This window comes from Muntiacus reevesi, chromosome 9 (assembly GCF_963930625.1).
Source record: "Muntiacus reevesi chromosome 9, mMunRee1.1, whole genome shotgun sequence".
Lineage (NCBI taxonomy): Eukaryota > Metazoa > Chordata > Mammalia > Artiodactyla > Cervidae > Muntiacus > Muntiacus reevesi.
Genome location: NC_089257.1, coordinates 42,545,465 through 42,557,384, shown reverse-complemented (window position 1 = coordinate 42,557,384; position 11,920 = coordinate 42,545,465). Strand labels below are relative to the sequence as shown.

At 41.2% G+C, this 11,920-nt stretch overlaps 1 protein-coding gene and 1 pseudogene across 1 annotated transcript; both read left to right on the top strand.

Annotated features, from left to right (window-relative positions):
* Positions 1 to 258: 258 nt before the first annotated feature.
* On the top strand, positions 259 to 1,203 carry LOC136175853 (olfactory receptor 51I1-like; annotated as a pseudogene).
* Positions 1,204 to 8,387: 7,184 nt separating this feature from the next.
* LOC136175852 (olfactory receptor 51I2-like) lies at positions 8,388 to 9,332 on the top strand. Its single transcript, XM_065946050.1, has one exon. The coding sequence runs from the start codon at positions 8,388 to 8,390 to the stop codon at positions 9,330 to 9,332; it is 945 nt and encodes a 314-aa protein (XP_065802122.1).
* The last annotated feature ends 2,588 nt before the right edge of the window (positions 9,333 to 11,920 follow it).

The window sequence follows — 11,920 nt, the reverse complement described above, 5'->3', positions numbered from 1 at the left end:
CTCACTTCTTCATCAAACCCTCATGGAGTTTAAAACATGGTCGTGAGAGGGAGCTGGGCTCTGGTGTGTCAGAGATGAGTAGAACTCAGTTTCTATCCTCAAAGAGCTCATGGTCTAATGGAAGAAGTATGACCAGAAGCCAACACTTTCAATCTCTGGCCTTTTGTGTTGGAGACAGGATGTCTGAGAAAGAGTGACGAAAATTCCCACACATGCTCTTGGACATATTCCCCATCTGTGTTCTTACATTTGTCTGCCATGTTGGGCCTCAATGGCACCCCCTTCCAGTCAGCCACACTCCAGCTAACAGGCATCCCTGGGATGCAGACAGGTCAAGCCTGGGTTGCTCTGGTTTTCTGCATCCTCTACCTGATTTCCATCATTGGCAACCTCACCATCCTTGGTTTGGTGATTTGAGAGCCTTCTCTACACCAGCCCATGTACTACTTCCTCTCTATGCTCTCTCTCAGTGATCTGGGAGTGTCCTTCTCTACACGTCCCACCGTGCTTGCTACTTTCTACTTCAACTATCATCATGTTGACTTTGATGCCTGCTTGGTTCAGATGTTCTTCACTCATAATTTCTCTTTCATGGAGTCAGGCATACTGCTGGCCATGAACTTTGATTGTTTTGTGGTTATTTGTGACCCACTGCGCTATGCAACTGTGCTCACCAACAACCGCATCTTGGCTATGGGCCTGGGCATCCTTGCCAAAAGTTTCACCACTCTCTTCCCTTTCCCCTTTCTGGTGAAGCGACTCCCCTTCTGCAAAGGTAATGTTTTACATCACTCGTACTGCCTCCATCCAGATCTCATGAACGTGGCATGTGGGGATGTTCATGTTAATAACATCTATGGGCTCTTTGTGGTTCTTTTCACCTACGGCATAGACTCAACATTTATCCTGCTTTCTTATACATTGATCCTGAGAGCCATGCTGGCAATTGCATCCCAGGAGCAGCGGTTCAAGGCTCTCAACACCTGCATGTCCCACATCTGTGCAGTCCTGGTTTTTTATGTGCCCATTATCGCTGTCTCCATGATCCACCGCTTCTGGAAAAGTGCCCCACTTGTTGTTCATGTCATGATGTCCAATGTCTACCTGTTTATAACCCCCATGTTCAACCCCATCACCTACAGTGTGAAGACAAAGGAGATACGCAGAGGGATCCGTCAAGTCTTCTGTAAGTCGTGGGGCTGAGGAATGCTGCAGACCCTGAGAGAACCTTTTAGGAGGAAGGACTAGGACTTTCTCTGACTTTAGAAATGTTAAACAAGGAAAAGAACCAGGATCTTGATAGCTGTGAACAAAAAGCTAATAAAAGAATATTGGACTCAATAAAATGACATATGTCTTGAACACTTACTCTATGAAAATGTTTGTGCTAGTTGCTAGCAATATTGTAATGATGAATAAGACATTCTTAAGAGATAGATGTATCAAGGGAAAAACATAAAAAATTAAAGATGCCCTGAAATATATTTGACATATGTGAAAATATTGGAAGCTCTACAGCCAATTATCTTGGAATACAATTCTACTACTACCAAGAGTGAGGAAATGATTCACTGAAGACGAAATTCAGTGGAAGTTTGGTGCTTCGTGGGGTGGAAAAGGGCACTTTCCATGTGGTACTAGTAATAAAGAACCTGCCTGCCAATGACAGAGATGTGGGTTTGATTTCTAGGTTAGGAAGATCTCCTGGAGGAGGGCATGACTATCCACTCCAGTATTCTTGTCTGGAGAACCCCATGGGCAGAGAAGCCTGGTGGGCTACAGTCCACAGGGTCACACATATTTGAACACAACAGAAACAACTTAGCATGTATGGGGGAGAAAGGGCCCATTGGTTTGTGGAAATCAAAAGAATTTTTTCTATGTTTGTGAGGTAGACTATGAAGGAAGAGAAGGGTTATGGTCATTGGTCAGGGTTGCAGAAAGACAGAAAAGTAATGATCTTGGCATAACAAACTGCTTGAGAAAAAAATATTTAGGCAAGTGTATTTAGACCTTCACTACTCCCAGTGTGGTCCAGTGAACAACAGCATTGTTATACCTGGTGGTTTGTTAATGAAACAGAATCTTAGCCCTTGAAGAAGCCCTACTGAATTCAAATTACTCTTAATAACACCTTGGGAGTGTTTAAAGTTTGAGAGGCATAGTGTTTGTCTTTTTCAACCCCTCTAAGTTTTGGGGTATCTAATGTGCAACAAAAATAACAAAGATCATGAATAATAAGAGTCTGAAAAACTAGTTCTCAAAGTGTGATTCCCCACTAGTGTCATCAGCCTTCATTGGGAAATTGTTAGGCATATAAATTCTCAGGCCTTTCTTCAGATATCCTGATCAGAAAGACTTAGGTGGTGAGGTCCAGCAATATGTATTTTTAATAAGCCCTCCAAGCAAATCTGATATATATTACAGGTTGAAAACCCTTAAACTAGAATATTGGTCTAGACTATTTGGGAAAATTGCAAATAGTTTTGTTTAGACAAAGGGGAGGTTTCACTTTAACAAGCTCTGGAAACAAGATCGATCCTGAGAGTGTGCCTAAGACTGTGTGTGTGCTCTGTCAAACCAGATTCTTTGTGATCCTATGGGTTGTAGCCTCTCCAGGCAAGAATAATGAAGTGGGTGACCATTTCCTGCTCCAGGGTTCTTTCAGATCCAGGAATCGACCCTGATCGAGTCTCTTGCATCTCCTGCATCAGTAGATGGATTCTTTATCAATGAGCCACCTGGGAAGCCTACACTTGCAGGTGATTTTTAAAGCTGGAAGAAATTGAGTGCCTGACAACCAGGTGCAAGTGTTGGTGGTAAAGGGATATACAGACTTATAGCCTCTTATCTCCACAAGGGGGTGCATGTGGAACATGACAATCTGACATGGGATGAACAGTCTCCAGCCTCTTCACTAGCACTCAGGCTTCTGCCTCACCACTAGATTCCTTCTTTTCTCCCAATTTCCACCTGCTAAGATCTCAACTAACCTGAAATCCAAAATTCAAGTAAAATCCAACTAGAAGGCTACCCTCTAAGTAAACACAATATAGAGGGGAATATAATCAGTTGGGTGTTACACTGAGATACAGAATCTTGCAAGTGTTCTTGCAGTGAAAGTTCAATGCATACAAGTCTCTTGATCAAGACCTCTGCTGAGACTTTGCTCTTTTCTACAAACTCCATTAACTTCATTCTAAAGTGTATATTCCTTTTCTAAAATGAGAAATTCTTAATGTGATTGTATTTTTCTGCACCAAACACGTACCTGCATTGTGCCTATCTTTTCTTTGCTCCATTGGAAAAAAAAAGATTGATTTAAACAACACAAGACAAATTTATCTCCTGATTTAAACCCTGTGGGGGCAAAGTACTTAATAATTTTTCCATAAAGGAATGTGAAAGTGATAGTCACTCAGTCAAGTCCAACTATATGAGACCCCATGGACTGTAGCCCACCAAGCTTCTCTGTCCATAGGATTCTTAAGGCAAGAATGGACTGGATTGCCATGCCCTCCTCCAGGGGATCTTCCCAATCCAGGGGTCAAACTTGTGTTTCCTGCATTGCAGCCAGAGTTTACCATCTGAGCCACCAGGGAAGCCCTATCTTGTAAAAGATCTCTTTTGTTGGAATTTGCACAAGTATTATGTTTGGCATTATTACTCTTGGAATGAACAAATACTATTTTCCCTGACTTCTTTTCTCATAAAATAGTGGCAGACACTAAGTCTTGAAAGAGGCTTTTCAAAAGTTGAAAAAGAGATAATGAAATGATAGTCAAACCTAAAATCTTACACCTACACAGTGTTTGATATGCCCAATGCATTTGAGTTAAGTCAACAACCAAATGACTAGTTAAATAAATGAAAGACTGTATCAAGGATGATGCTTATTCCCCATTATGCTGCCTCTAGCGACATAGAGACACTTCCCTCTGGGTCTTCTCAAAGCCTACATTCTCCTCACCAGGAACTTATGCTCAATCTGAGGCACCATGTCAGTCTCTCTATTCTCCATAATTCTATGACCTTATTCACAAGACTGCTTTCTGCATTCTTTTTAATTTTATCTTCTCATTCCTAACCCATTAATTTTTACCTAGTAGATTCTACAGTGATGAAAAGTAGAGAGTTTTCAAACTTCCTCTCTAAGATACATCAAAGTTCCACATGGAGAAGGAAAATTTTCTTCTATGTCTATATTCTGTTTCTATCCCCTAACCATCCCACGACTGGATAGAAAAAATAGAGAGATCTCCCACCATTCCTTCGCTCAGTACACCTTTACTCTGTCTGAAACTGAAACAAGGAGGAGGTAAAATGAAATACTTAATGGGAAGATTAGCTATTTGGAAACATAAACTATTTGGAATATCTGAAATTAGAACCTTTAGCAGAACTCCTAATGAGTATAATGACCACATGTAATAAATTCACATTTTTAAAAATCACTTTCTTCTTTTTATTTGAATCCCTTATAGACAGGATCTACTTTTTTACAGAGCAGGTACCAGTTTGAAGGAATACTAGTTTCATGAAATTATGGAGCTAGTAGACAGCAAGGTTAGGGCCCAAACCCATGACTATGTGACTTTGAACTCAGTGATCTCTCAGTGGGGATGTCTCTCCTGGAGGAGATCTCAGTCTTGTAGAACTTGGTAGAGGATTGGATTGGAGGTAATGGGAGAGGGAATTGAGCAGGAAACACCAGTTATAAGTGAATGGAGGTAGCCATGGTCATATGATCTGTTGGTTAAATCTCAGGACTAACTCTATATTTCAAGGAATGCTTACTTAGCTCTGAGTTCCAGAGTTTGCCCATTGGGTCTATGCTTTAAATAGGTGTTCTCAGTCCTGTCCAGTTCTTTGTGATCTCATGAACTGTAGGCCACTCAGTTCCTCTGTCCATGGAATTTTCCAGGGAAGAATAGTGTTGCAGTTTTCGCTTCCTTCTCCAGGGGATCTTCCTAACCCAGGGATTGAACCCATGTCTCTTACGTCTCCTGCATTAGCAGGCAGGTTCTTTACCACTAGTACCATCTGGGAAGCCCCCAAAGTGAATGCGTTACTTGCTCAGTCATGTCCGACTCTTTGAGACTCCATGGACTGTAGCTCACCAGGCTCATCTGTTCATGGAATTCTCCAAGGCAAGCATACTGGAGTGGATTGCCATTCCTTTCTCCAGGGAATCTTTCCAACCCAGGGATCAAACCCAAATCTCCCACATTGCAGGCAGATTCTTTACTCTCTCAGACACCATGGAATATCCCTGAAGGCTCAATGGTAATGGTAAAAAATCTGCCTGCAATGCAGGAGACATCACTTTGATCCCTTGGTTGGAAAGATTCTCTGGAGAAGGAAATGGTGATCCACTCCAGTATTCTTGTTTGAAAATCCCATGAACAGAGGAGTCTGGGTGTGCTATAGTCCAAAGGGTCGCTTGAGTCAGACATGACTGAACACACAAATGCAAATTGTATACTATTTAGGGCTTTCCCGGTGGCTCAGAGGGTAAAGATTTAGGTACTGCCCATAATGTGGATTTTAAGCACAAAATTTGGGGATTTCAGATCTGAGTTCTCTGCTAAGGGTTCTGATTTTGAGACTGGATAATTGGAATAGGAAGGATGTTGCTATGGAGCTTGGAGGAAAATTCTTCTCTTCATCCCAAGGAAGCAGTTGGAATTTTATTTTCTCTTTGGAGAGAGGGCAGTGTCTCCAGGGATAGTTTTTTTGTTTTTTTTTTCCTCCTTCTGTTGCCAAGTGACACCTAATCCTCCTTTTCTTCCCCCATTACCAGCACAGCATCACACTCAGGCAAGCCAGGACCCCAGAGACTTTGGTGCCTAGGAACTCATAGTCAGAGATATAAAGTCTGCCTGTCTCTGGCTAGTTCCTGCTTGAGTTTCCTTCTGGAACCACTGTGAGGTCAGTCTCTTTGTCTTTCACGCCGGCTCTCACTTCATTGCACTTTTCAGGTGAGTTTGATATCTGTTGTAAGCTCACAAGAGGTACATTTCAGCCTGTGACTTTCTCTGTGTCCCTGTGTGGGCCCCTCAGTCTCTCAAGCCTCTGTGTCTCTGAGGGAATCTCTGTCCATGCAAGTGTGTGCTTGTGTATTAGCTGTGATTCATGTGGCTTGTGATGGAAGGGTTAAACAAATGAAAATAAAATTCCCTTTTGTCAGATTCTTTTGTTGGATCAGTTAAGATGATCTTGGTTGCTTTCCTTCTTTCTACTAAGATGGCATATCACGTTGGCTGAGTTTTGTCTGTTGACCCATTCTCAAATTCCAGGAGTGGATCCCACTTGGTTGGTAATAATGCATAAACCTTTTAATGGGAAAAAAAAAGTTTTTAAAATAAAATTCCAAAATCTTAGCTTCATGTATATTTTCTTTTAAAAAGAATAAGAGTAATATATGTTTCAGCACCAAGTGTCCTCCGGGACAGCACTTTCAGATAAGGCTGCAGAGATGGCTCTATCAGTGAAACACACATGGCAATCCCATGACAGGCGCTGAGACCTTGCCTCTATTCTATTCCACACAGAACCAAAGTCATGATACTGTCAGCATCACAGACCAGGAGAGATTCTCACCTCCTGGAATATCAGGCCCAAGGGCAGAAGGAGACTTGAAAGTGCCTTTAATCCAGTTAGCAGCTGCTGGAATTTTCCTCCCAGCATTTCCGTCAAGGGTTACACAATTGTGACTTTTGTTTGAACATGTTCACTGACAACAACTTATTATCTCATCTTGCAGTTTGACTCAGAAAAATTTTGCTTATCTGGATCCTAACTTGTCATCTTGTGATCTCCATCTGTCACTCATTACCTCTTGTGCCCATCCCCATCCATCCTGCTGCAGTCTCTTCTCAGAACACAGCATCACTGGTTCCTTCAATGCTCTTTATATGACTTGGTCCCCTCTGTCTCTGTGTGTGGCGCATTGGTTTAAGTTTGATTTAGACAGTGGAACCCAGAATTGAAGGTACTTCAGTTATGACCCTGAACAATGGGCTCATGCTTTTATTAATTCATGAATTCTTGAGGGTATCTTTGTGCTAGAAACATGAAGCAGTGGGAGGCAAGAATGAACAAGACACGTTTACTTAAGATTCCAAAGGACAACTGACATGTAATGGCACTTCTCATAAAATAAGAATCCTGTATAAAATATTTTAAAGTAATAGATGAAGCTATTATTTCCACTTAAGTAGTAATAGGAAAAGTTGCAGATAAAATAAAGATGTTGACTATGAATGGCAGTGGGAGTTCAACAACAAGGAAGAGGAACATAAAGCAAGTAAATCTCCTAGTCTGCTTAGGAGGCAGGAAAATTAAACCTGTCTGCCATTCTCTACTTTGCTCTGCCTGTGAAGGTGAAGATGACCAACTTCCCAGTATCTCTACATTCTTCTTACTTAGGTGGCTGCAATTTCAGAAGGCTGGCAGCTGGGTTTCATAGGAAGGACCACAGGACTTACAGTTGAAAGAATTAGATTCTAGTTCCAATTTAGCCACTTAATGCCTTAAGGACAGTCACTTAACATGGTTGTTATGGGATTGAAATCAGGCATCTTGGTAGAGAAACAGTTGCCCATCTGGTTATCCTTTCTAGCACACAAAGAATGAATTATTTCCCTGAAGCTGTGCGCTCCTGGGTGCTGTTCTTACTCTTTGCCATCATTCATCTTCCTCCTCCATGCCATGGGTCAGGGCTAGTGTTTACAAGCGTCCATTTATACTCTGTTTACAAATGAGGTTTGTCCATCCATACCATACGATATCACATTTACCTTTGCCATGTCCATTTGCAATAAATGCATTTTATCTATCTATTTTAGATATAGAAACACAGAGACTTCGAAAGATTAAGTAACCTGTTCAAGGTCACACTGTGCATAAACTGTAAATTGGGCTCAGAACTGAGGTCTGTGAGAATCCATCTGCAGAGGTCTAAAACATAGAACATATGAAGCTATTTTTTTTTTCATTTATTTCTTATATACAAGTAAGAGAATATTATTATCTCTACAAGTTAAGTCATGTATTAACTGGTAGAGTATTGATTTTGACCCACTTCTGATTTATTCCAGTGCTTCTCAATTTTTAAATGATCCTATCTCTCATAAGATTGGATAGTCTCAAATGTCTCTTTTATGCATAAGATTTTAGGGCTCTGGCCGTCAGGGGAATAGCAGGTGAGAATATTTTTACAAGGAATAATGTAGATGACTCCAATTTCCTCTATGTCTTTCCGTCTCTCTCTTCTTCAGACTTTGAGGTTAGGTTGCTAAGGCAGAAGGCTTCATGGGTGGGAGTTAACTGATTCTTTTTTTTTCTCAAGTGGCAGGTAAAGACTGGTCACTGCTGTTGATGACATGAAAGCTGAGAGCAATGAAAGTCTTGACCTCCTATCTGTCTTCCTGACTGGCATTCCAGGATTGGAGGCCCAACATGGCTGGCTGTCCATCCTCTTCTTCACCATGTACGTTGTAGCTATTGTGGGCAACAGCCTAATCATGGCAGCGGTGCAAGTGGATCCTGCCTTACACGAGCCCATGTACCTGTTTCTCTCCATGCTGGCTGGCACTGAAGTGGGTGTCTCTGTGTCCACACTGCCTACTGTCATGGGCATTCTTTGGTTTGACGCCCGCCGGGTTGACTTTGACGGCTGCCTTGCCCAGATGTTCTTCATCCACACCTTCTCCTGCATGGAGTCAGGGGTCCTGCTGGCTATGAGTTATGATCGCTTTGTAGCCATCTACAATCCACTGCGCTACACAGCCATCCTCACCCTGCCCCGTATTGTCTGTATTGGCCTGGTCATTACACTGAAGAGTGTGATACTCAGGGCTCCCCTTCCAGTCCTCTTGAGGTCACTGCCCTATTGCCACACTAACATCCTCTCCCACTCTTACTGCCTCCACTCAGACCTGATCCAGCTGCCTTGTGCTGACACTAAGCTCAATAGCATCCTGGGCTTGGCCATTGCCTTGGCCACTTTTGGACTGGACACACTGCTGATTGTGGTCTCCTATATGTTGATTCTTTACAGAGTGCTGGGCATTGCTTCTGGGGAGGGACGGTGGAAGGCCCTCAACACGTGTGTGTCACACATCTGTGCGGTACTTGTATACTATGTGCCTTTGATTGGCGTGTCTGTGATGCATCGTACTGCCAAGCATGCCTCACTTCTGGCCCACACACTCATGTCCAGCATCTACCTCTTTGTCCCTCCTGTGCTCAATCCCATCATCTACAGTGTCAGGACCAAACCCATCCAACAGGGAATCATCACCTTGTTTTCCTGCAAGAGAGAATGACTGAGTTATTCCAAGGGTGGAGGGACTTTGAATGAGTCCATAAATTCTGATGGTTTTCTTCTGTGGGCAGAGCTCCACACCAGGATTTCTGGGGAAGAATGTAAGTGTGTGTATAAGTGTGTAGTCACTCAGTCGTGTCTGACTCTTTGTGACCCTGTGGACTGTAGCCCACCAGGCTCTTCTGTCCATGGGATTCTCCAGGCAAGAATACTGGAGTGGGTTGCCATTTCCTTCTCCAGGGGATCTTCCCAACCCAAGGATTGAACCTGGGTCTCCTGCATCACAGGCAGATGCTTTACTCTCTGAGCCACCAGAGAAGCCCATAGGAAGAATAGGAGTGAGAAATTCAAAACATTGCTTTGGGCTTGAATTTGGATCACAGGAGTTACCTTGAGGCTTTCCATCTCACATGTTATCAACATAGGTGTGTATCTGTATGTGCCCATGCACATGCCATCTCTGACAGTTATGATCAAGCTGAGATCTTGAATGCCATTTGCCTGTTTTTCTGAAGGCTCACACCAAAAAGTCTGGCAAATAGGAAGCTACCAGTAGAGGCTTGAGACTTAATGATATTTGAATTGAAATATAACAAGGTCTTGTTTGGATGGGTCAGACAGATATTAAAAATCTCCTCCCAATGAAAGACCATCCTAGTAACATGACTTTGAACAAGATAAGTGTACTTTCTGGATTTTCCCAGATAGTTGTGATTTACACTTATTTTTCTCAGCATCATTATTAATAGCAATCCCTTTTCCTGTCAAAAGTATCCTTCATTAAACAGCAAGTTTTTGGTAAAACTATGTATAAAACAGCTTCCTTCTTGTTATATACAGAATCAGCCTTCCCCTCAGCTTACTATCCAGTGATGTCTACTCTCAGCCTATTCAGTCTGTTTAGAATAGTGGCTACCAAAATTTTATATGCCAGGAGATTCTGAGGATGAAGAACAGCTGAGTAAATGGCCTCAACTTAGGTATCATGTAAAATATGGACAACCTTACCCACCAGGTTTCAGATCTGAAAAATCCCAACAGAAACACCAACAGAATTCTGTTTTGGTAGAGCTTTGGGTCCTGTTTCTCTGCTGTCTGGATTGTGCACTCCCCTCTGCTCCTATCCTCACCATGCCCTGAGGCAGGTGGGCTTGTATCTTTCCCTCTGCTCCACCCGTTCTTTCAAACTGTCAGCAAGTTTTAGGTGGCACTTCTTGCTTCTGCCTGTGGGTGTCTGTGGTTTCCTGGAAACCTTTGATCAAATGAGAGAGTATGTCTTCATACCTTCTAAATAATAGAGGTCTGTGTATGGTGGATTGATAGGCCTGTGCTGCTTGATCAGTAACTGGCCTCAGATCTCAGCCTCTCACACTTCATATCTTACAAATGCAAGGGAAATGTTTTTCTCACCGTATGCTATTCTTTCTGAGCACATCCACATCATCAGGGTCATCTTTAAACAGTGAACTTTCTGAAATGCTTCATCTGTTTAAAATAGTGGTTACTGGATTTTTATATTCTCTATGTAAAATAATTAATGGGAAAAAGCTAGGTATCCTTCTAGGCATTTTCAGATTAAAACCTAAACTTCTATCATAGATTTGCATAGTTGTTGAGCACACATTTTGGCTATATTGTAAATATACTGAGGCTTCCCTGGTGACTCAGATGATAAAGAATCTGCCTGAATCCCAGAGACCCAGGTTTGATCCTTTGGTTGGAAAGATTCCCTGGAGAAGGAAATGGCAACCTACTCCCGAATTCTTGACTGAAGAATTCCATGAACAGAGGAGCCTGGCAGGCTGCTACAATCCATGAGTTCACAAAGAGTTGGGCATGACTGAGAGACTAATGCTTCACTTTCATAAATATACCAAGTTTAAAATAAATTGTTATATCACAGTTTAAAATAACTAATATAAACTAAATGCATATCTTGATACCAAACATTATGAATTTAAATAGGCATGAACATATTCTTTAACATTCCATTCACATGTTTTTATGCTAGTCCCTTTTCTCTTCAAACTCAAATTTTTATTTTACCTCCAACAAAGAGTTTGCAATACATATATTTTTCTGTTTGAAAAAATTTTAGTGGTTGCTGCTTCACAATACTTTTTAAGAACTATGTGTATATATATTTAAATTTTATGTTTAAAATTTGGTCACACATAGAACATTGTTCTAAAGACGTATTCTTTATTGAATTATTTTTCTGACATTAATGCATAATTATCAAAACAACATGAGCATAATACAAATTTTTATATATTAAAAGTAAAATTTGACTTCAATCCATCTCTTAATGAGCTGCATGATTTTATTTTTCTTGGTTCTGGAAAATATTTATTATTTATTAATTGATACCATTTGTCTTACTCTAGAATATGCTACCCTATCATTACTGTCATTCACTTCCTCAAAATCTATGTCAATATTTCCATTAGTCCTTTTGATTGGTATCTCAGCAATGTTTACTATTTGGGCTATACAATGGAAATATTAAATGGCTTTAATAGCTATGTCTATTCATATTTTTCCCTTTTTTAAAAGTAAAATTTACTGTTATTACTATTTCATTTTTGT

Bases quoted from the DNA above. Each gene is read 5' to 3' on its own strand.
- LOC136175852 (XM_065946050.1), top strand. From the start codon at position 8,388: ATGAAAGCTGAGAGCAATGAAAGTCTTGACCTCCTATCTGTCTTCCTG.